This window comes from Gasterosteus aculeatus, chromosome X (genome assembly GCF_964276395.1).
Source record: "Gasterosteus aculeatus chromosome X, fGasAcu3.hap1.1, whole genome shotgun sequence".
Classification (NCBI taxonomy): domain Eukaryota; kingdom Metazoa; phylum Chordata; class Actinopteri; order Perciformes; family Gasterosteidae; genus Gasterosteus; species Gasterosteus aculeatus.
Genome location: NC_135698.1, coordinates 20,576,497 through 20,600,938, shown reverse-complemented (window position 1 = coordinate 20,600,938; position 24,442 = coordinate 20,576,497). Strand labels below are relative to the sequence as shown.

At 43.2% G+C, this 24,442-nt stretch overlaps 2 protein-coding genes across 9 annotated transcripts; one reads left to right on the top strand and one right to left on the bottom strand.

The window, feature by feature from the left end:
- Positions 1 to 126: 126 nt before the first annotated feature.
- Positions 127 to 15,024, bottom strand: appl2 (adaptor protein, phosphotyrosine interaction, PH domain and leucine zipper containing 2). Its single transcript, XM_040162328.2, has 21 exons — positions 13,926 to 15,024; positions 12,293 to 12,391; positions 11,452 to 11,511; positions 10,791 to 10,862; positions 9,878 to 9,965; positions 9,238 to 9,279; positions 9,092 to 9,150; positions 8,572 to 8,718; positions 8,075 to 8,157; positions 7,656 to 7,808; positions 6,270 to 6,458; positions 6,133 to 6,175; positions 5,860 to 5,916; positions 4,769 to 4,863; positions 3,823 to 3,978; positions 3,561 to 3,613; positions 3,251 to 3,425; positions 2,880 to 2,916; positions 2,647 to 2,802; positions 2,256 to 2,303; positions 127 to 1,705 (listed from the first exon to the last, which is right to left on the bottom strand). Exons 1-21 carry the CDS (start codon positions 13,980 to 13,982, stop codon positions 1,577 to 1,579), a joined length of 1,998 nt encoding a protein of 665 aa, XP_040018262.1. The 5' UTR covers positions 13,983 to 15,024; the 3' UTR covers positions 127 to 1,576.
- A 1,318-nt stretch (positions 15,025 to 16,342) lies between these two features.
- On the top strand, positions 16,343 to 23,132 carry c25h12orf75 (chromosome 25 C12orf75 homolog). Of its 8 annotated transcripts, XR_005710102.2 has the most exons (7): positions 16,377 to 16,674; positions 18,879 to 18,903; positions 19,945 to 19,980; positions 20,088 to 20,167; positions 21,010 to 21,040; positions 21,165 to 21,216; positions 22,042 to 22,650. XR_005710102.2 is itself a non-coding variant. In XM_040163299.2 (6 exons), exons 1-5 carry the CDS (start codon positions 16,632 to 16,634, stop codon positions 21,012 to 21,014), a joined length of 189 nt encoding a protein of 62 aa, XP_040019233.2. In that variant the 5' UTR covers positions 16,377 to 16,631; the 3' UTR covers positions 21,015 to 21,040; positions 21,165 to 23,132. The 8 variants fall into 8 exon arrangements, 6 of the variants coding, with proteins under 6 accessions (XP_040019234.2, XP_077939101.1, XP_040019233.2 ...); XR_005710101.2 differs by lacking the exon at positions 21,010 to 21,040 and having other exon boundaries at positions 21,112 to 21,216; positions 22,042 to 22,169; XM_040163299.2 differs by having other exon boundaries at positions 21,165 to 23,132.
- The last annotated feature ends 1,310 nt before the right edge of the window (positions 23,133 to 24,442 follow it).

The following is a 24,442-nucleotide window of genomic DNA, read 5'->3' as shown; positions in this document are numbered from 1 at the left end:
GCGTTAACTTTCTAAAAGCAAAAATATATCCAGTATTTACAGCACAGCTTGCGTATGTGTGATGAGCTGCAGCCAGCCACAATAAGGATGAGCCATCAAACAGCACCTGAGAAAAGAGTCAGACTATTGGTTGGACAACGGTTTCTTTATAGCGTCAGAAGGGCTGCCAATGCACATGTACAACGGGCAAAAAGAAAAAGCCACAGCTCTTCATTTAGAGAAACATGTTTATGGTAGAATTAAGACAAGAACTCCTTGGAATAAATGTATCTGTTCATTTCACTTTACACCAGGAAACCAATTGAGTGCATCTTCCAACTGTCAACCTTTGAGTGCAATTAGTGTCACAAGCAATCAAACGTCATAGCTGATTATGGGGGACATCGATTTAATATCCTTCCTTGTTTAATAATTCTACCAAGAGCTCTGGTGTAGAATTATTAGAGTAGAAAAAGCCAGCGGACACGTCAACACGACCAACGTCTGAATTACAATACAAAAACATGGTTCGTGCTACACCTCCAACGGAGTAAAACGAGGAACGGCAGCCTTTCACGGAGCAGTCGCTTCCCCCGCTGTTTATTATTCATATGTTTAAGCAACGGGCCAGTTGAGTGCATAATAAAGCCCCCCGGGGGTCTGCCTACATGCGTTAACATTTCACTGATTTAAAAAAGCTTTTCTTTAAAAAAAAAAAATATTATTCAGAGGGACAGAGAGCGCAAACACCATCATTTAATCATACACCAGTCCGAGCATACGGACTCTGAAAGCTCTTAATGAAGCCAACTGATTAAAACGGCACATCGGAGACACTCCGACAGTTCGTATTTACATAAGCTTTAGAGAAACGCAGCACGTCGTTCTAATCTCACCAAAGAACATTTGGGCTGCTCAAGGAGGACGTTGCATACAGACCGCCTAAGACTTCCTTTTTCACTGGTCGATGACCGGGTTTATGACATCTATTCAGTTTAGTGGGGATGCCGAAGAAGGTCATGATGCCTTGTGTGTGCAACCTGAAAGTGGCATGAGTGCAAAAAGGAGAAAGAAAAAAAAAAAGGTTATTTTAATGCTAAATTGCATCCACTGCTTCCGGAGCCAGAGTGAGAACAATAAGCAATGCTAAAAGGATCTGACCGTGTCCTTCATTGTGTTAAAGAGTCTAAGATCCATAGATTGTCTTAATTACTGCACTCTTATCAAACAGAATAACCTTGGAATGGAACATTTTGTACACACAGGAAATAAGTGTTTCAAACAAGTTAATATGTAAAGAATAAACTCCCCAAACTATGTAAACCTAGAAACTGAGCAAATGAGTCCCCACCTTCTGTTAAATGGCAATGAAACATAATCGTACCTGTAAAGGCTCCCTTCTGATGGAAGCACCACCCGCTAAAAACAAGTCCAAAGACCCCCACCACGGTCTGGCTAATGGGACGACTGGAGATCTAGTAACTACTAAGTAAGTGAACTACACTCTAATATGGGTGTTACAGAGTTACGATGTCCAGCCAGCGGAAGCCTTCTGTCCCGGGGAGATGGTGGACCGTGGTCCTGGTCCTAAGTGGGTTTAGGCTTCAGACTCCAGGTCTTCTTCTGCTCCGTTGCTCGTGTCGCCGGTCTCCGGCTCCAGCAGCAGGAATTTACCATCACTGGTCAGAGGCATGTTCTTCATCAGCTGGGCCAGGGCCTCTGGGTCCTTTCAAAATAAAAGAGATCGATAAGAGAAATAGAAATAAATAATAAGAAAAAAATAGAACCGGAGAAACTTCATTAGTGGTGACAATACATTTTGAATGTACCTACTTCCCCTTCATGTGGTGGGGGCTACAGGCCTTTCTATTTATCTCCATTAATGTAAGTAGATTTAATTTCTCATTCAGCTACTTAAAGGGTTAAAAAAAATAAGATTGCAGGAAAACAGAACAAAACATGATATAAAATGAGCTTTGCAAATGATTAAAAATATACATAAAAAAAGATTCAGGAATAATTACAAAAACAAAAGCAACAATTAGAATGAATAACATCAAAATGACATGTGGAGTTCCTTTAAAAGTTAGCTAGAGAAGAATTCAGCTAAGTCGGATTACTTTAAAAAGACACTGTTTACAAAAACAAATGTTTGATTGAGAAATGATTGCAGCCTCACAAATATCAAATTTGTTTAAGTGTATTATACTTTGTCCTCCAACATAGTAATGGGTTTTGAATTTGAATGCAACAAACAGTTTCCATGGTGATGATACCTTCTTGGCTTCTGTAATGTCCTTTGCCAAGTTTATGGTGTAACATATCTGTAATATAGACAAAAGATGAAAGTTAATAAAAGGTTTATGCAGGCAGTTTATTTTAATACATTTAAAAACCTCTTTTGCCAAATTTGTAATAACCCTGTAGACAACTTTATTAATATCTTAAATGGTAAACTATAACCTTTGAATAATACTTTTGTAGATAAATTATCCCTTTTAGACAATTACTTTTTCAACATTTATAACATAACACACTATATTATGAAATATTCTATAAATACTTTTCTAACAAGTTGTACACTGTGACTAAGTTTTATATTCGATTTTCAACTAAATATTTTGCCTGTAACGGTTTTTGATAAAATAGTAATGTCTCTGTCTCAACCTTTTCGCCCTCCGTGTTGCTCTCAAAAACGAAGGCGCTGAACGAAGGTTCGCCCTCCTCATCTCCGTCACTCCAGTCTCTGCCCTCCACCACGAACCCCATCAGCCTCCCGTTCTCTTGGTGGGCGGCAAACTGGCAAACGTCTCCAAGCTGGAACTGAGAAGTGAGAGAATATTGATTTGTTATTATGTAGTAGGAGTTGGGTGACTAAACCAAATTCCTGTCATACTTACACTTATCCTTGTCACTTGAGTCTGAGGGTCGATCAACCTGTTGTGAAGAAATATTAAAAATAGTCTTGTTCATTCAATTCTAGACAGATTTGAATAAAATGACGTTAATTCCTGGTAGCAGAAACAATGGGAGTCTAGGTGAAAACAATTTGGAAGATCATTACAGGAGAATAGTTCAAAGAGTAGGAGGAGAAACCAAAAAACGCTCTATGAATGCAACACAACGCATTTGGTCTCCAAAACGTTTTAGAAGTAGAATATGTCGATATTATTGGAACACGTCTCAATGCTTCGTCGTTTCTAAATGCTGAGATCCGCTCAATTGTCTTCTTCTGCCCCCACGGGTGGTGTTCACGTAAACGTCTTATCACCTGAGGCTACTGCTGGTGACCATGAGGTGGGACTCGGTGGTCCTGAAGATGTTGTGGATGGCTCTGGCCGCCAGCACCTGCCTCATGGCCTCGTAGATCACCTCCTGATTGTTGCCGCAGCGCACCGCCATCGAGCCTTGGAAGCGCACGGCAAAAACCTGCTGCAGGAGGGAGTCTGTGGAAACGTACAAACATCAGCAGCTCGAAGGCTCGAGTCAACACCACTCCTGTAGGAACGCAAACGGCTGGAACACAAACAACGACTTTAAGCAGAACTCCGGCGTTTAGAGGGAGGAAGGAAAATAGTTACCGCCAGTTTCCGTTAAACAATCATCGTCCGTTTCGCCAAACGGATTTGTGCGTCTGCCAGGAAGCAAAAACACACAACAGCAAAACAACAAACAATTAAAGTGCTGCATTGAGAAGCATTTGGCTTCCTGGAAATAATAGAATAACAACCACGAGGCCGACTTTCAGGACATCGACATCATCAGCCACCAGCACTACTCGCTCCTGACACACACACACACACACACACACACACACACACACACACACACACACACACACACCTGCCCCCGGCCCTGTTCTGGTCCTGAAACTCCGAGGCCGGCAGCATGATGTCAAACTGAATGGGCGTCCCTGGGGCGATGAGGTCTTCTGGTTCCGGAGCGGCCCCCGTCTTCTGGGATCCACTGCTGGTAACGTATACGCCTCCTGGCTTCGCTCTTCAGGGACGACACAGACAGAACTTTAAAAAAAAGTCACGGTCCACATGTTTTATATTTGCATCAAAGAAGTGAATAGTTTCTATTCTCTACACTAACGGTAATTAGGGTCTCCATCGCAGCCAGTATGGACAGATTAGTAGCGTTACATTATTCTCAGCTGAAACACTGAACAAGGGCTGTTAACAGCTAACAAGTTAGCTTGCTACATACAGTATGTTATTGAGAGCTAGCGCTGCCTAAAATGACCTGAAAAGGCTAATCATTAGACACAGTTGACGTGTTCTCTTGATTTTTATACCCTAATCTGAGACGCTCTGCATGGAAACGGACAAACATAATGCTTAAACTAGATTGTTTCTCTCGAGCCTTTAAAGAACAAACCAGCCTTCGAACACTTGCGTAGGCGCACAGATCCGCCTCTAATGTTCACTTGCTAAGATAGAAATGTGCAATCCTTGTTTGAAGAAACCTTTTAGTGAACAGTCAAGGGACCACTTACTGCACGCTGTTGGATATAGTGGGGAGAAAAAGCCAAATGCCTTTTCAGTTCACATTATCCTCCTCAGTAATCATAGCTTGCAATTCTATTTCTCCTTCTGTCCTGGAGCTGTTATCAGTTTGCACCCAGAGGAAACTGATGTGTAAAGAGCTGCACAGACCAAAAGCAAAACACGTGCGACATACGAATCAAAAAGGACTGTGCAGCTTAGTCTTTCCACAATAAGAAAAGGGATTTCCTCCATCCTCGGGATGGAGATCATATTGAACGAGTAGCAGCATGCCGGACCTGTCAGGGTTGGGCGAGCCCTCTGGTCTCTTCTCAAAGCTGGTGATGGGGGTGACGGCCTGGATAGCGGTCTGGTTCAGTCGGATGGCCACAGCCTATCAAGGAGAAACATTGAAGACAGACACTCTCAGAGAATGTGGGCACATTGACTTAAAAACAACTGGATAAACTAAATGAACTGTGTTGGAAATCTTTGTCCATTTGCGGATTGATGCACTTTACTTAATTCCCATCTTTTGCGTGACTTCCATGTGGTATCAATCCAACGATCCCACAAAGAAACAGAAAACATACAGTAGTTTCAACAGCGCGCACAGACACACAACTATTTCCTACATCCTCCGATAACAAGCCTGTGATTTGCTGTTATGTAAAATGATTACTTACCCGTATTATTAGTATAGTATTTTTCTGTCCGTTTCTCAAGAATACACATTTTCGGAGAGCAAATCTTCCCGCAAACATTCAAGATTCTGGGACTGAAAATGAAAAGCTTTCGAGGAAACAGCTGTTTGACACAAAAGGATGAGTCCTCTTCTCAGCACTGGGACAAGCCCATTACCCTTAATGTCTCTATAACAGACTCGTTTATTGGTGTTAAAGCCGGAGCAAATGAAGGGACTGGCGTTGGAGTGCGCGAGAGACGGCGTTGCGAGAGACGGCGTTGCGTTGGAGTGTGCGTGAGCGACGGTGTTGCGTTGGAGTGTGCGTTGGAGTGTGCGTGAGCGACGCCGTTGCGTTGGAGTGTGCGTGAGCGACGCCGTTGCGTTGGAGTGCGGGAGAGACGGCGTTGCGTTGGAGTGCGCGAGAGACGGCGTTGCGTTGGAGTGCGCGAGAGACGACGTTGCGTTGTAGTGCGCGAGAGACGGCGTTGCGTTGTAGAGCGAGCGGCGACGGCGTTGCGTTGTAGTGCACGAGAGACGACGGCGTTGCGTTGTAGAGCGAGAGACGACGGCGTTGCGTTGTAGAGCGAGAGACGACGGCGTTGCGTTGTAGAGCGAGAGACGACGGCGTTGCGTTGGAGTGCGCGTGAGCGCGACGGCGTTGGAGTGTGCGTGAGCGCGACGGCGTTGCGTTGGAGTGTGCGTTACCTCTGGGTTGTCAGTCAGGTAGATCTGTCTGGAGATGTTGTTCACAGTACAAATCCACTACACAGGAAACAAAAGAGATCCACATTAGAACTTCCTTCACCTTCACCTCAACCCACTTGACAGATACCAGCTGGGACGGGCCCGTCAGATGTGTCCAAGCCAGAGACCCAATATGAAAACCATGACATTTTCTGACCAGCAGATCTCTTTGAGAGGAAGATGAAAAACAACGAGGAACATCAAAGCGGTTTCATCTGCCTCTTTCACACTTACTTCTTCATATTCCCTTTTGCCTTCAGCTTGTAGAATCATTGATCTGGAGGCATTGATGGCAATGGAGATAATTAAATGAAATGCATCCAATGCAGTGTGCATTATGTTTATATTATATGTTGAAAAGGTGCACATACGTTTTCCCTGAGGGGGAGGTGATTTGAAAACAGTAGCGTCTGTCTTCACACTCCACAGCCATGACAGAGCTGTTGTCCAGGTCCAGCACCATGCCCCCCGCCACCGCCCCCCGCGGCTGACACATGAGGTTCCCCCCCTGGGTGAAGAAATACAGTCGGTCCCACGCTGTGGTCACCAGCCCGGTTTTACTGAGGAAAGTACATTTTTAAAAAGTCAGCACTTGGGAAAATAATGTGGAAATAATGTGGAAAACGTAATAGTGGCATGATGGGAAGTTTAATGGGTGAAGTGGGCGACATATTTAAACTGGATGTGATGGAGATTCAGGGTTCAAGGTTTTTTTTCTGCAAACAAGAATGCATGTCCCACTGCTTATGACAAACATAAACCATCAAATATTTAATAGGAGTAATCAAATGAATTAGGTTATTCAGTTTCAAAGAAACTGCAACATTATGAACAGAAATGAAATTGCTTCATCTTGTCAAACAGTCCTCGGTCATGACATGCTTGTTAAGATGTTGTATTACATTTCAAAAGGAACGGAGACGCTCTCCTGCAGATCATTACGACTTTATCTTCCTTTAAAAAATCTAACATTTGTTGTGGCCCCACTGACTTTTATTTTTGGTTATTACCGGTTCACACACTACTGTTGTATGCAAAGCCTTAGAAACAGCTGGATATTTCCAGGTCTTGGGATCTACAATATAATCTGACTTTGACTCACTTCAAAACAAAGTGACACGTGTAGGACTCATCTAAATGGCTCACCTGTACGCCGGCCGCTTCCACGTTCAGGTTGAAAAACATTCCTGGATGAACTTTGATTAATATCAAAATAAATGTCTCGTACTGCTGTGGGTGACGGAGACGCCTTAATACTGAGAAGCCAGTGGAAATAACAAATGTTCTCTGGACTCATTTGGAGTGTTTGAGGCAGCTGGCGTTGTGTATGTGTGTGTGTGTGTGTGTCATTAAACAGAGTGGCATTCTGTGGAAACCTTTTCTCTGGTGTCACAGACATTTGTCAGAGACTTTGAATATATATGAGCAAGAGACAGAGTTTGACAGCTCTGACATTTCACTAAATCACATTGCAGGCTATGCAGCCGTTCTACCCCCCACCTCCCCGAGGCCATTAAGGAGGTTTCCCATCTCATACATCCACACTGGTATAAGCTGACAACGCACGCTGTCAACATGCTGCCTGACCCACCTTGTCTGCTGTGACGGACGGATTGTTTGCGGTGCTTCACCTACTTTCAGAAACTTTGGCCAGAAAAGCTAAAATCAGGGAGTCGGAGCATGTTCCTAAACTGCATTAATCCCTAAACGTGAACAGGAAGCGTCCCAGGATTTAAGATGGGTAAAATGAATCTCACTTCCTGATGTTGAGGTATCCAGCCTTCTGGATGAGAGTGCGATTGACGGGCTCAATGTCCTTATCTGGCATGTAAACCGTGTCCTCCACGGACAGAAACTCCCTCTGGGACCCACGCATGGCCTCCGCCTCCGTGTCGAGCTGGGCCTGGATGCTAGACAGGGAAAAGGGGTAGAAAAACAGACAAATCATCACAACCTTTTCTAGCATTAAGATGCTTTTATCATTAAAATAAGTTAAACTATTCTGTAAAATCACAGTTGCATTGCCCGAAGAGGCTCATTTAAACTATGAAATATCTTCTGCAGAACATTACAATACTATTATTTCTGTTGGGGATCATACACAGTCATTATTTTATCATATTAATACAAAAGCTGCGGTTCATCACATTTAGTGCACACGTGAACGGGTCTTCACCTTTGAGTCATGTCAGACACAGAGGACAGACAGTTGTCCATCTTCTTTGACATCAGCTCGATGCCTTTCTTGAAGAAGCTGATCTGAGAAGTTTGAGGGAATAATAAGCAATTCCAGTTTGTACTTGTTCTAATTCAACTTTATACCATCTCATTATTGGTGGACGTTTCTTTGCTCAATCAATCATCTGTAAAACGGAAGACTATAGTTATAAATACTAAATGCACCTTCATTTGATTTGACATATTTAAGATGAAAGCATCAAATTCTCACATTAGTGAAGCTGGTAACAGAGGCGCTTTGGCATTTCCACTTGGAAACTAGTTTTCTAATAAGTGACTATATGCTTACAAACGTTTTGTTCTCAGTAGTTTGGGATGTTTTGACATTTTGCATGCGAACAAATAGCATTTGAAAACCAAGCCAGTTCCCTTGTTTTTGAATACTGAATATGTATACTGGAATGGTAATGGTGTGCGAACTAGACTGCCGAGTACCTGTGCCTGTGTGTAGCCAAGCATGGGTTCCAGCATAGCTACTCTCTTGCGGTACTGCAGCGCGTTGAGGGCGCAGTAATACTGCAGTGAGGCCTGGTGCTGCTTCCTTCTGGTGTACGCCACCTCCTTCACCAAATCAGACTTCAGCTGTGCAGACGGGAGAGGCTTAAACATGCAAACTATACAGTCTACATAAACCGCCGAGCTCTCTATACACACTCATACATATGCAAATCATTGGCCTACTCGATCACACATACAAATAAGTGACTCGTCACATCATCTTGAACGTCCAGCTGGACATGAAGAGATATTCCAATGGAAACAAATGGCAAAGGAACATTTGCTCTGCATCCGTTATAAGGCACGGCGATGTTACAGTATTATTAAAACTCCAGGACAGAGTAGTTAATTCCATCTAGTTGTACTCAAAATGCCAATGAAATAATTCCACTGCATTACAAGGGTCATACTTGGATGTGAGCCTTTCAGGAGCTTTTGGGCCTCGCACTCACTCTACCTTCTCATTCTCCTTCTTCTTGGGCAATCGGCTGTATTTGACCATAGCTGCCTCGTGCTCTGCAGGTGAGTAGATTAACAACATGGAGGATCAGACAGTGACTGCTGCGTGATGCTTTTCCAAAATCAGTTTGGATTTCTACTTACCGTCGGTGGCGATGCCAAAGATCTCCTTCAGTGTGCTTATCTCTGAAAGAGTCGACGTATACGAAGTTGTTAGGCTTTTAAAAAAAATTTTTTTTAGATAATCTGTGCTTAATCAGCCCCCCCCCCCTCGGAGTAAAACACCTGGGGGAGCCAAAAAAGCCTCTCCGACATTACCAGTTGCCAGTTGTCCTTTTTCATCGCGGACAACAATTCGTTAAATCTTAACATTATAATTACAAGCCCATTTGTTTATAGCAACATAACACGGCCCGTGTTTAACCGTACGTTCTCCTCAAAAGGCAAACAAATACTTTGTATTAATCTGTCCCACACTCAGGGAACCTGAAATAGCTTTTGTGCATGTCAGAAGATCATTTTAGGGCAATTTGTTTACCAGCTTCATAGCTGAAATGTAGCTAGCTTAAAACCGACCTTTGGACCAAATGCTCACAGCACACTTATTGATATATTATTACATTGACATATTGATGCACAGGATCTCAGTTTTCCCTTCGGATGCCTCACGTTTTATTGCCTGTATCCTCCGATTTATCAGTCTGGCAGCGGATAAAAACCTTTTTTAGGAAAATATTTGCGCGTGTGCGTGTGTGTGTGTGTGCGTGTGTGCGTGCGTCCCTACCAGTAAGGTCCTTCTCTCTGAACTGGATCAGGGGGAAAACCATGCTGTCAGCCATCTGGTTTGCTAGCTCAGAGTGCAGCGAATTCAGCTGGATGTAAAAAAAAAAAAAAAAGAAAAAGGACAGATTATACAAAAATGTCAAGCAGTGCATAAGGACACAAACAAAAGATGTACCCTTGCTAAACCTCTTGAGGGATTTAGATTTATTTCAATATTTACAGCAACATTTGCAGCCAGTTACATTTCCTCCAGCAGGCTTTTTGAGCGTAACGGGTGCATAACTGACAAAGCCCCTCTTGTGAAACATTAGTGGAAGAAAATAATAAAAACTGTTGGTTTTCTCCGACGTTGGAAACATGAGCACACACAGCAAATCCTGCTAGAGATCTCAATGCTTACCAACGAGCTAGACTCCATCTAACACGATGACATCCAGGTTCATCTCAACCACTGAGCAAGTGCTAAAGTTCATAGGATCAGGTGCCGCCTTCGGCTTAATACTTGTTGTGAAACGAGTTCTCGGCTGTAAAACACGAGCTAAAGGTCAAGCAAACAATCCCCCTGTGTCCTCTGAGCATGTGTGTGTTGATCGGTGTATCCTAAATCTCTTTGAGTGTCGACTGGACAGTCAAGTGTTACATTGAAGGGCCCATCTGTTTTGTCTATCCAACGGAGCATCACATTCACCTCACCGCTCCCCCTTAGCGGCTGTATACAATCAGTTCTTGTCTTACAGCGAGGTTAAAAAGGTCAGGTCTTTCCGTTGAGGTCATTTCCACCAGAACACAAGTGGAGCACAGGAGCTACACGATAAAGAGCCGACAGACAATGCAGGAGTTTATCGCCGCTCTCTTCTGCTGCGAGACACACACGCACATTTACACATCTAAAAAGAACCAAAGTGCAAACTCACCTCCCCTACAGTTTTGGCAAAGTTCTGCAGTGTGCAGATCACTTCTTCGTCACCTTTTCCGAGGGCAAAGTTCTAGTTAGAAGTAGAAGGGAGGGGGGAGACGTGTTTAAAGCCTGATGAATCTGCATGATGTTGCATCTATGCAACATTATAGAAATTATATATATATATATATATATATATATATATATAAAATGTGCCAAGAAGTAAAGAACAAAGTAGCCTGCTGGGACAGAAGTTCCCTTTATAGAATAGGGCCAAATATGCTAATAACGTCTTGTTTAAAGGAGCTTAAAGAACATCCATTACTGGTCGTTGCCTTTTTTACTGGCCCGATTTTCCTTCTGCAACTCACAGACCTGACTGATGCACATGTCTTTCATTTAGCATGATTTAATAGACCTGCTCTGTTGACTTCAGCAGCTATTCTATTTTAGCTCTCGTTGGCTGCATAAAACGGCGCCCCCATGATAAATTGCCCACAGAGGGGCGCTTTTATTTCAAAGTTATTTCACGCACAGAGATTTCATTAAGACACGTGTCTGGACTACGATGACTGGCTGTTCAGGAGAAAATCATCAGAGGTACTGCAGTAGGAAAATAGAGATGACGAAAGAAAGGGGACAGGGACATGTCCCCAAACCACAGCGCACATACTTACTTTCTTCTCATAATCCAGAAGTTGCCTGGAGAGCTGCTCCGTGGCCAATCCCATCTCGCTCTGCAGGGGACAGATAAAGGGCAGAAAGACAAAGGGAGCACAAAGGATTACTCGGGATTCCAAGGCCTGGCGTCATGTTTCACAGGTTATGTGGGCTTTCAGGAGGAAAATGAAGCCTACAGTGTGACTGCAACATTTAAGTAGATTCTCCAGAGAACAAAGAACAGCAAAGTCAAACCTATCTACACCCTGACAGCACAAAATGAGTTTCACCCCACTTACCAAAAACCGTACTGAATGAATTGTGCAGCGAGGTGGTTATAAACGGCAGTGTACCTGGAGTACTTCCATTTCAGCTGCAAATCAGAAGGTCCTCTATTTCTTCTTCAATAACCGTCGGTGCATAAATGGGGTCGGTTTTCATTTGAGAGGTTAACCAATATAATATCCTGGTTTGGCATTTGTCTGTTCAAAAAGGAACATCTTCTGGTAAGTGTGAACCAAATCAATCCTCTACGGTCATTCAATCATTGCAAATGTTTAATCCCAAATCCTCTTCAACAGGCAGATAAAGTTATGACTCTCTTGTCCAGGTGTAAAACTAGAATCAACGCACAGTGGTTGCATGCGTTTACGTGATCCATGTCTGCCCCAAAAATCCATCAATTTCCTTATTTTATGCCATGAAGCATTTGTGAAACATTATAACAACATCCAAACAGTCATTTGCACATTTAATTCTTGAGGCCAAAACAATGCTGTGTGATTTTTGTGACAAATTTGGAGAGGTGTAATTAGCTGCTGTTCAACAGAGCCACACACGGGTCTCCGTGTTCAGTACCTGGGCTCCGAACACACGCTGCATCGATTGCAGCAGCTGGTTGGTGTAATCTGTGAGCATCCCGGCATCCTCCTCGAACACGCTGAGCAGGGAGCGAGTCTGTGGAAGATAATGGATGAATACGACACCGGGATGAACTGATGAGACCGTAGTTGAATTCACTTATGAAGGACAGGTTCAGTCTCTCATGTCTCATAACAAGGAGGCGCCCACGTAAAGACTGAAACAGGTTTTACTGGCTGGAGTATTTCCTAATGTTAATGGTTACCGATCCCAACGCAAATCATGGGAGGCAAAAATGCAAAGGCCTCATTTTGTGTGCAAATACATTCTTAAGTTAAGCGGGGTTTATATGCTGTGGAGTTAATCCACAAACTAAATAGTCAGGAGTATAATCAGCCAATGAATCACACATGTAAATAACGAAGTTGCACCAATAACTGCTAATCACATTAAGGTATGTATTAGATTATTATGAAAGTAAGCTTGAGCATTTGTTTTGACATAGATGAGATTTGACATCGGAAAATGTAAATTATGGCATGCTAATTGGGCAACAGTGAGATGGGCACTTGACATAGTAGCAAAGTTAAAAACAATTTGAGGAAACCTGGAATTCATAAAAGATTTTCACAAGAACCTCGTTGGGAGGAGAAACGATGACATAAGAGAGATAGAAAGAGTAGCTGCAGCTTCAGAGTGAAACTGTAAGTAGAAGAATAAGGAGTTTTCTGCAGGCGGACTGGGAAAACTCTGTGTATTTTTTATTTCATTAACAGGTGCAGCTACAGCAGAGAGGAACACACCCATCAGCAAGAGCGAGTTTCCAGTTCATTCCAGTTTACTGAAGGGTCAAAACCAATTTCACACCCCAAAAAAAAATAAAAAGATCTGTGTTTACATTTTACTGCAGCCCTTTTTCATGTCAGCAGGAGCCCCATGAAAACAGAACTGACCCTCCAGCACGCAGTGCACTCAAGCAGAACAATTATCGAGTCCGCCGGAAAGGGAGGATGCGACTGAAAGCAGAGGGGAGACGGGGTTACATCCAACCGCCGCCTACATCAGAGGATGCACAGCGGTAAATACCGCCCCGCACGTCACGTCACGTCACCCTCGCTGATAAACGAGGCCTTGCGTTACTTCTCTGTGGCCAACTTCCAGAAATCAAACTGAACTGCAGACCTCGAAGCCTGAAACAGCACACAGCCGCTGTCCGATAATGGAACATTCCCAGTAAGGCCCAGTCCGTCTCCGGGACAGGTTCCAGCCCAAAGACGTAGACGCTAGTGATTCTGTGCTTCCGTGCTGATGGGAGTCTAACCGCAACGCTACGCCTGCGTGCAGCGTTGGGAAGCGTTGTAAACAAAACGCCCAGTCACATGAACGCCATTAATTGTGATTAGCAGTGTGAACTATAACGTCGCTAAAATAGTCACAGGCGGCCCGGTGTGCGGTATCACAGCCCATTAACGGTGTTTCTATCGGGGGCTGTCACCGAGCAGTGGAAACCGCCTTCAACGGGGGCAAGATATTGTTCGTGCTAACAGGCTAACTTCAGCGCTAGTAACGTCGCATTGTGCGACAGTTGTGTCCTCAAACGTGTAAAGAACACACGCAAACACGCTCCTACCTGAGGACTGTCCTGCAAAGCGTCCTCCAGGAGCAGTTTGTGATGTACGGCCGGCATCTTGTTAGCGGTGGAAGAGAAGGAATGGGACCATGAATGATTAAGAGTGGGGACTCCGTTTCCCAGCAGCCTTTGCGCGCGTGAGAGGACCACGTGGAAGTTGGAAGCGGGCCCAGTCTGATCTCATCTACAGCCCAAAAGAGTGACCTGTGCAAAACCGCTTCACTTTATGTCCACACCAAACATTTGCATGGTTTTGTATATCGTTTTATTATTTTCTGAAGATATGATTTGATTTTTTTCAAAGTTTAAATGGACAGTTTTTTCTGTTAAAGTAGATGTAAGATGCGGCTAATATGTTCACCATTTCAGTACCAACAGTGTCCTCGTGTGGACACATATATACATAATATGGAGATTCATTTCCAAAACCTGTATTGGTTCCTTGCGAAAACCTTTGACTAATTGCACAACATCCAAACAGAACAACACAGTAGTATTTTACGGTTAAAATATTAGTACTTAAAAGGCAAACTAAATCTTTGTTTTTACTATGTATTGTATTACAATAATTATAGTAATTCATTGATTATGTAAAAATACCATCAAATGCTTTTTAGTTGTCTTCCATGTTTTGAAGTGGGCTATACAACAATACTAATCTGAAATATTGTGTTTTGCAGCCTTATAAGAAAAAAAAGTTGCATTAGGGTAGTACATTTTTATTTTTATTATTGATTGTTTGAACAATACGTTGATGTCAGTTTCAGGAATCAGGAACCAGGAAAAATGTATTCCCATAATATGTCAGACATACAAGGAATTTGACTTGGCGGTTGGTGCGTAACAGCAGACAACAGTGCAATAGGAATAAAATATAATGCTATGGGTTAGTAATATAGGGCTATGAGTTAGTTTAAAATAAAGGAATACAAGTTGAAGTTAAAAATATTAAAAAATAAAAAAAAGTACACCAGCGAACAGCAGAAAATGCTCTTCTACTCTTCCCACAGCATTTTCAGACCACAAACAAATTGTGAGGCGTAGAATCACCTGTAAACCTCTCGGTCCCTTGGCTCTTGTAAAACAATAATCTGAGAATCATCCATCGATCCAGGCAGATTAATACCATCCACTTTTTAAAATTAAATCCTGCTAAACCATACTGTCTCTATGATTCTTCATTTAAGTCAAAACAACAGTGATTTAACTCTTTGTTTATTTGGACACTGAGGGGGGAATGAAAAGCAAGAAACCCCAACAACCCCTTAACCTTTACTTCACCTGTTTCCACGGCAATCTGATCTTGAGAGAGCAGTGACAACTGCCATGGAAGTAACTCAGTTATGGGACAACTTAACTTAACTAAGAAATCATTGAAAGGGAGTCAACATCTCCGACCTTTAGGGGCCAAACGATAGTCAAATTGATTTGATAAGATGACCAAGCCACGTTGTTTTGTGTCTTGACACTGTAGTCAGGTCATAACAAGCTGAGTCTGCTCGTCAGGCATCCTCAGCAGGGACGCATTCTGTCCTCCCCAGTGGACTTCTGTTGGTTAATTGGGTAAGTAGTGCCTCTAAATTAGATAAGGCAATTGAGTTCAGACTTTATTTGAGTTCAAATCAAAAATACTTTTTATAAAGGGATAAAGGGATTCAGCTGACCAAGGACACACATCTTTAGAGGAAAGAAGAGAACAGTACAAAGGTTTGTGACTCAGGATGATAAGTACATGACTTCCAGTTGTACACTTTACCCTTTGTAGAAAACTTTAGCCACGTTCATCGCCAGTGTGCTATTATTACACAATGGTAATGTTCTCTCAGATAAAACACGCATGTTATGTTTATCAGGTATAATGACAACCATGTGCACCGTCTTAATTTAGGAATTTCCAAATCTTGAGGCTCAACCACACAGACATCTTACCGCCATAAAATAATACCACTGACTGAATGTGAGACTTTTTTTCACTGGTGGAAACTGCTAATGCAAGTCATTCTGTCGTCCCAACTCCACTCACATGACTGCTCCGAATGACGTGACTGAAGAAGGGGAAGATATTGAATTGGGATTCAATTGGGTCTGCGAGCGGACCTGCATGTGACCCTGGTGGTTTGATTACAAGACAGTACGAGGATTGCTTCAACTTCCCTCAAATGTGCGGGTAGCACGAATAGAGGTCTTCTGTTCAGCGAACAAAGACAATTTGAGGATGTTACAGGTTGTCCCACACAGGCAGATACATCGGTGACCCTTAAGTGTATTTGATTCCCCCCCCACACACATTTATACCAACAAAGTAAGCTCACTATTGGCTGACTCTCACCCCATCCTCCGCCCACTTTCCCCCGGTTTCCAGGCAACCGTTTCAGGGTGGAGGAAAAGAGCAAATCATGTGAAGGCACAGCATCTTTCTCTCCCCTCAGCCTCCCTCTCTTAGTCAGTGTGTGTTTGCGTGTGCATGCGTATAAAGGCGCCTCTCTCCACGCTTTCACTCCACTCTCAGCTCGGCACTGCTCCGCTGAGAGGAGCACAACGCTGAACAGAAGGGAGAGGGAGCGGGGGGGCGGGAGAAAAAAGACCAAAAGAGATCCCTGTGTCATTTACAGTGAAATACATTTCTTTACCCCAACGTGCTTTTCCTCCTCCTTCATCTCCTTAAGAGTCTCTGCTCTGCTTGGACGGTGGCTGCATCGATGCAAAATGGGTTGTGGCAATTCCTCAGCCACCAACACCTCAGGAGACGGTGAGTGTTTTATAGGAATATGTGTATAAGTGTGTGTGTGTGTGTGTGTGCGATAATGGGTGAGAGTATGAGGGAGAGAGTTATCACTGGATCTGCAACAGGGGGGAGGGTCTTTTGAAGTGTGTCTGGGTGACCCTTGTATTTAGTGTGTATGTCCGGTGATGTGTCCACGTGTGTGCGTTTGTCAGTGTGTGGATTTCATCCACAGACAGACACCTCACTCGTACACCATCGTGGATGTTTGGTGCCTCAAAAACAATTTGTTTTCAGCCCCTGGTGTTGTGCCTGCCGTGGTCTCCTACAGCTAAGTGACCCCCGAATAATGACGCTTATGATGTTAAATCCTACATGGAGCAAGTCCTTCGTGGTTCATAGTGTATTTTATGTTTTTCCTTCCTTTGGAGCGTCTGCTCAGGCAGCTCTGGACAAACGGCAGCTCTGGTGACACACATCCACCTTTGACCAATGGCTATGTTCCATTCATAGAGGACGCATTTAAGCAGAGGAGAACAGATATCCTGCTAAATTGTAGCTTTTCCTCATTTGACACATCACTCTCACTTGGTTTATCCGGTTTCAATATCTGTTTTGAATTAAACTACACAAAGTCAAAGAGTCAAAGACAAATTGAGGTAATAATTAGATTGAAGTATCTGCAGGATTACCTCACCCCACTGCCCATTTAATCACTATGGTGTGCGTTTGTGCTTGTGCAAATGGGTTTGTGCTTGCAGGTACCTAATCAGTGCTTGCCAGGCATGTTAACAGAGCCACAGAGAGCTCCTGGGATACGTAGAATCTGATCCACGAGGGGGTTACAATGTCTCTGATCAGCATGTGGGTGTCTGAGTTTGGCCTGTTTGTTTATGAAAAACAGCTGCTGTGTTCATTTGGGTGCATACGGCCCATTTTTCTTTTCTTTCTTAGAGTTAAACGCTCAGCAGAGTAAAATCCAGGATTAATGGTTGAATTTATTTGACCAATGCCGGAGTGAAAGGACACGGTTTACCCACACGTTACCTTCATTTATGTTGTGAAAGAGAACGCAGAAAAACATCGACCCAATATGTACCTTACAGTTCCCTCTTAACAATGCATAGTAGAGCTAAATGCTGAATGGCAGTGTTAAAGAAATACATTTGATGATTACTTAAATAAATAAATTCCAGCTAATCAAACTCAAATTAGTAGCTCATTGCACTCTATGTTGCATTGCTCATCTCTCGTCTTATGCACCCAGATGTACACCCTTGGATATGAATGAGCTTTTGTCAGGCTTCTGAATGGGCCCCTGTGTCATGTCAGCAGACTCGATTTTACAAGGATGACATTCGCTGTCCTTTTCTTGTAGATTTACTATTTTTCTGCTCCTACATCTTTTTGGTTTAGTGTTCTTTTTGAAGGTACATTTCTACACTAATACAATGAAAAATGGCCATGAAAGGAAATGTTTGAGGGCGATGCTGCGCGTTCAAGAAGGACGTTGGGTTTCATCAATGCCTTGTGGTCTCATTTTGATTCAAATAAAGTTAAGTGGACTACACGTGGCTCATCGAAAATGATCCGTTGCTCGAACATGAAAGAGTTAAAAATCATTGTCCATTGAGCACAACGCGTGTCACTGGGGAGGCATTTTACTCAACTCAACTCAACTTACTCAACAACTTGCTTTAGGTCTGTTAACCTTCAGATTTCTCATTATTTGTGTTTTCTAGTAATGGACACTAAATTAATTTGTATGTGAAATATTATTAAAGCAAACATTTAAATAGTAAATAATAACTGGAGTCATGAAGTTGCTTTGGCCTGGAGGGAGCACCCACAATCCCAGCACAAGCAGGAAGTTGAAGACGGATACTCAAGGTTCATCCGCGGACTAAAAGACTGCAGACTGGCATGCTGGGAATCCTGGGGGGGGTTGGGGGTGCAATCAGGCAAAGAGCTTCTCAGCCATGGGTTTTTCCCCACAGCGAGCCACTCTCACGTCATATCGTTCCTCCTAGAATATGATGTCTGCTGGGTCGATGCTGAGTCGGTTCGTTCTGTCCCAGTTTCGTAGAGCGTGCAGCTGAGGAAAGGAAATACTTTAATAAAGTCTTGTCTATGGTACAGGTCCCAAGGCCTTTATTAGTCAGGTTGCTCACCTCTTTCAAAACTCTTCACTACTAACGTGAAATAAATCTGGTCTTCTAACGTGTTTTCAGGGCCAGAAGACGTCTCCAAAGATGTGTAAGTACACGAGTCATTTCAAACTTAAAGTATTTATGAAGCTCATCAACTGTCGTCTTTGGACATTCACATCACAATTTATACCTTGAAATATATGTTATATTGTTCAAATATTTTGGTCCACACTGATATTTCAGTGATGTTATACAAACAAATGAAAGTGTTTTGTAGTAAAAAGAAAAGAAATATACAAGAAGAACAAAAATATATATGTATAATATAGTCATTCTGAATCGAAAATGCTGATTTCTCCAATGTGTCAACAGTCGAAAACCGAAAAAGAGATTGAAAAAATGAATACAGTACTTGACTCCACAACCAGGGTCCCTCTGATTCTGGTACACAAAAAACCCTTTGTGTAAAAAGGAGTTTCTTTTGGCTTTATAAAATGAAATCCAGACATTATCTGTGAGTGTTAAGTGGAGGACAGGATGTCTTTGGCCATCAACAGTTAGCGTCTGTAACTTTGGGAGGGGCAGCGTTTCCAAAGCATTTCCTGGAATCAGTCAGGACGTGGGTGTGTGTGTGTGTGTTCCTTGATAACCATCTGAGCAGTCAGCACAGGCCTCATGAGAGCTGACAGTAGCTCACCACCGACAACACAACAAAATATACCCACACGCACACACACACACACACACACACTCACACAGGCAAACTTAGGAAAGACACAAGCCAATATTTTGGTAACACTCCTTTAGAAATAACCTAGATGAAATTAGGTGTTGGAGCCTCATGTCAGTCATTAAAAACAAACAAACAACAGCAAAACACACCATAAAGCTCTGTCATTGGAAACCGGTAGTTTAGGAGCCTGGTTCCAAGACCCGAGACAAAAATGTGCAATTCAGCCTGATCGTCAGTTGTTGAGGACTCCCACATGGGAATTAGCACGATTCCCCAAAGGGCTCATTCAGTGTATCTCGAATGCTCTGCAGCTGAGAAAATGCATTTCTGCTTCTCAACAGCGTGTGCTGTTTTTTTTTTTTTTACTTCTGCACTCCCATAAGAGCTGACCTGACCTGTGCTTCTCTCAATCAGGACAGAAGATCACTCGCCGGACGATGAGAAAAGAAGGTAATTGGCTTTTTCCTTTGCCATCTTCCACTTTGCTCAAAGGAGTAACTGTACCACAGCCGTCACAACATAATCCAACCACCTTGTCTTTTAATCGCTCCTCTCAGGAACTATGGGGGCGTATATGTGGGTCTACCAGCAGACATGACCACTGTGGCTGCCAGTCAGTCCAAGTCCACATGCAAAGGTAAACGTCGCTAACGCTGAACTGTGCATATGACCTTCTGGATGATCGAGGAGCATCTTGTTGTGAAGCAGCCAAGGGCGTTGAGAGAAATAATCCCAATTGGCTGAGCTGCCACCCCATGAAACCATGTGCCTGCTCGCCTGCCTACAGCATTGTGGCTTGTATTTGACCTTTACTTTTAGTGAATATTAACAAGAAATATCCCATTTACTGTTACAGTTACTCATAGCTGTGAAGATGAATGTGGTTCACAGCATGTGTTTCAACCGTGGCAGCACAAGTATCTTCTTTTTTTCTCACTTTGTGATATGTCATATCCATTTAGTGCACTAAAATCTGCACAACCCATGTAATCAATTCGCACGCAATCGTAAACCAAGATGATCTGTTATGATGAGGCACACAGGAGGAGTTAACCTTGACTTATGTCACGTATGTTCCGTCGATTTATTCATTACGTGACCTCCGCACCACAAGAAGCACTGTGTAGGATAAAGCGTTATCCAGCGATGACGTTGCAGATTGCAACCAACTGAAAACCCTTCCGCTCAAAGCAGGAGGGAGACCGGCAGCCGCTGGGTGGTTTGTCTGTACTGGGCTGCTGTGAAAATAGGACGGTGCCACGTGGCTCGGAGAAGATGACAGACTCTAAATGCAAAATAATTATACACCAATAAAAACATTGTGTTCAATGTGAGCCTCACTACTATTTCCATTCGGGAGCCTTACTCAATCTCACACAGTGTGCGCTGGAATTGATTTGATTGACCACTGTTTGTGTAACCACCTGTCTGGAACTACAAATACCCCGGCACTGATTCTGTTTACCCCCCCTATTGCAGATTAGCAGCTACTGAAAGAAACACAACAGAGGTACTTATAAAAAAACACATGACCGTCCAACTGTTCACATCACCTGCTCTTCTGTATTTCCTTTCTGGCAGTTGCGACGAAGACTCGCATGAAGAGCCGATGACTCTGTCCTTTGTCTCAACAGGATCCTACCTATTTGTTCACTTAGAAGCACTCACATTACAGGCAGCGAGCATGTAAGTGCTCCTATTTCTGGCTCACCACACGCTTAATAAAGTCACTTCTACGCTGTCAGGGAGCGAGGTGTCCACACACCTTCCCATGGGGGAGGGGGTCTGAAGATGCCGCTTCATGGAGTCATGGGTGGCACAGTGATCCATCATCAACCTTCACTCAAAAAGAAGCAGATTGCATCGGAGCCACCCTGGGACTGGCGGCTGGAGGCAGAGACGGGCGATGTGACAGCCATCTTGGCTCTGTGGTTCTCTTTCTCCATCAGGTGGACACAGGGGACCCAGGCAACTGAATAACTTAATGTCTGGGGGACACGAAAATGACCAATAGCCCTCTGCAATAATAGTCAGTTTATTCTATTAGAAGACATAAAGGATCAATGGGGGGGTCTGAGTTTTGCATAAAGTGGCTGAAAACAGAATTGATTGCAACCAGTGACCTGCTGCAACCAAACAGATGGAAATTACACAGATTTATAATGATGGATCTGAATGCTAATTACAATAATCATTTTTTGTTGAGTGCGTTGGTTGACATTGTTTTTTTTTTATTACAATCTCAATTACAATTTCATACACTGTGTATCACACTTTATTGTGAATGTTGTTCTTCTGTAAATATTACTTTAACCATAAAGCTGATGCTCTTCTTTTTGACAAACAATCCTGTGACCTTTAGTGGCGTATGAAGATGTCAAGAGTGAAACGGTGTTCACATAATGTGCACGCGTGTGTAGCCTTCACTGACCAGTTGCATTAAAACAAGGACTTATTTCATTATGCCTGAACACAAGCTTACTGTTTACTGGTTGTGTCTGTTTTCTCCAGAATGACGCCCACAAGCTGCCGAGCTGTGACGCCAGCTATCAGCCACTTTGACACGATGGGATGTCATGTGGCAGCAGTTACACTGTTCTGGCAGAATACGCTGCAGACACAAAGAGATGCTCAATGCACTGTGTAGTTTACAGAATATTAGAAGGAAGAGCTGCAGCGTCCACAGCGCCACAGCACCGAGTGATCCAGAAGCCCGCCAAGGACATTATATTTTTGGGTGTCCTTTCTCCTAGATGTCCATATTTCTCCCCTCAGTTTCCCTGCCGCAGTCCCTACTAGAGGTCTTTGGCTTTTAGAGTGATTCTTTCCGCCTGTCTCTCCCTCTTTTATCAGCCCTTCTTTGCCCTTTATGGTTGTTCCTCCTGTATGTGATGGATGTCATTGCTTTTGACCTATTCAATTGATCTAAGAGGAAGAAGGAGGCAGAATCTGGTCAGAAGCGAAGCTCTCTACATAAGATAAAAAGTTGTTTTTTGAATGTTGTAGTGGTTGGGTGGGCTTAGGGACGTAGTTAGAACCGTAGCATACTTTATAAAGGAGTAAGTAGACATTTTGGAGTATTTGTTTTTGCTTTCTTACTGACAATAAATGAGAAGATCGGCATTGCATGTCTGTGGTTTTACTCATCAAATTTGTGGAAAGAAGACAAATATTTCTCCAACTAGTCATAAGATCCTTCAGTTCTTGTGGCAAATGAAGCCTGGAAAAGAAAAGAATGGAGGTCAAAGCATCCGTGAATTTCTTTCACACAGTGGATTCATCCTGAGTGGTTATTAACAACTCACCGGTGTCTCTTTATGCTTTAGGCTTGTGATGGCTGTGATGTCATGATTATGAGAGGTAATGACTGAGGTGATCCAGTTTGTTTGGTAAAGCTTTTTTTCTGTCTCACATTTTCTGTGTGTTTTTTATCCAACAACATCTCATCGCTAATGCACAAATGAGCTGCTCCTCGGTGGTGTAAATGCACTACTAACACCGAGTCATATCGCCTAATACAGCAATCGTGCTGAGATGACTCTGTGAAACTCATGCATGATCATCTGATTAAATTATTTATGATTAAAAACTTTTATATTGTCCATGCACAGCTGTGGTTATTGATTGTGGTCCTTGTTGAAATCAATGTGCCTTTTGTAATGAATGAGCTTGTGACTTGAGTGACTACATGTGTTCCTAGTTCCCATAGACAGACTACCGGACACAATCCAATGGGGATTTCTGAACGGCACCATTGTTGTTATCGACCCAATGGATTTTTGTGTGGCTGCAACACGATCAATCACAGCTCCATCTCGGTAATTGACAGAGTCGGGGGTCTCCAGAGGAGGAAGGCTGGTGGGCTGGTGGTGAATCCTGTCCTCTCTCTGAGTGCACAGCAGCCGACTGAACCCATCCAGGGACCGTGCATCATGCTTTGCAGTAACGAAGGCCAAGCTGCTCATGTCATGCTGAGCGAGATGTTTCCTAGCTTTGCTAATGAGTCCCCAAAGGACAGAGGACGGTCGAGAAATGACTTCTATCACATAAATACATCAATACAAAGCTGGATGGTATTCCAACATTAATCTGTGTGAGATGTGTTGTTGTCTCAAATGTAATTTGATCATTTCATGTGTTCAGAGATTTTGATTGCGTTTGGATGTGCTCTGTAGCGGTGCCGTGATGTTGGGTGGAGTTTTGTACGTGTATTTATGGTTACTTTGTTTTATCCAGTATTTTGATTGTGCATTGTTAGTTCATTTGTTTTCTCTCCAGACGAGTTGCTGTTTAGTTGTTTCTGTTCTTTTGCTTCGTAAACCAACTGGAGTGGGTCCTACTCTGGGGTCCTCAATGCCAGTACAGGTGGGCTGGTCATCGGTCTGTAGGTCGTGGTCCACTAGGTGGAGGGCTTCCTCATTCATAGTTTATTTGGCATGTTTTATATTTGTGTGTTTTGCTTTGCTTTCCGGTCCCTGGTGGTGGCCCCCTTCCCCCTCCCCCCTTCCCCCTTCACTCCCCCACCCCTTTAGACCTCCCTGATAGTCACCTTGTGCTGGTAAACCACCTCAGTGTAGCGACATCAATTTTTAGCATAGATATTTTTTGTAATAAAAGCCTTATTTTAAAATCAAGACTGTTAACAGACATGAAGCCTATCCATAAATAAAACTGGACACTGTTCAAAAGAAACTAGAAATTCACCTCTCTGCTCCCTTTCTTAAAATAAATGAGAAGCTAATATTTCTGTGTGGTATTCTCTGGGTTAGAGTCCCAGAGTGGCGTTGTCTCATTGCGGCCAGGCGCCTCAGTTCAGAGTTCAGGGTGGTTATTACGTTCCTTTTAATTAACCGTAAAGACAATCCTTCCAACAACAAAGTTATTTAATAGCACAATCCCAACCACGCCGCCA

What these genes read in the sequence shown, in the direction of transcription:
- appl2 (XM_040162328.2), bottom strand. Translation starts at nt 13,982, where the DNA reads ATGCCGGCCGTACATCACAAACTGCTCCTGGAGGACGCTTTGCAGGAC. An exon ending in TTCTGGATTATGAGAAGAAA is followed by an intron (nt 10,863 to 11,451) that starts GTAAGTATGTGC and finishes ACTTCTAACTAG; the next exon opens with AACTTTGCCCTCGGAAAAGG. An exon ending in GCAAAAGGGAATATGAAGAA is followed by an intron (nt 5,917 to 6,132) that starts GTAAGTGTGAAA and finishes TTTCCTGTGTAG; the next exon opens with TGGATTTGTACTGTGAACAA.
- c25h12orf75 (XM_078082975.1), top strand. Translation starts at nt 16,632, where the DNA reads ATGGGTTGTGGCAATTCCTCAGCCACCAACACCTCAGGAGACG. An exon ending in GAAGACGTCTCCAAAGATGT is followed by an intron (nt 18,904 to 19,944) that starts GTAAGTACACGA and finishes TCTCTCAATCAG; the next exon opens with GACAGAAGATCACTCGCCGG. An exon ending in GTCCAAGTCCACATGCAAAG is followed by an intron (nt 20,168 to 21,275) that starts GTAAACGTCGCT and finishes CTACGCTGTCAG; the next exon opens with GGAGCGAGGTGTCCACACAC.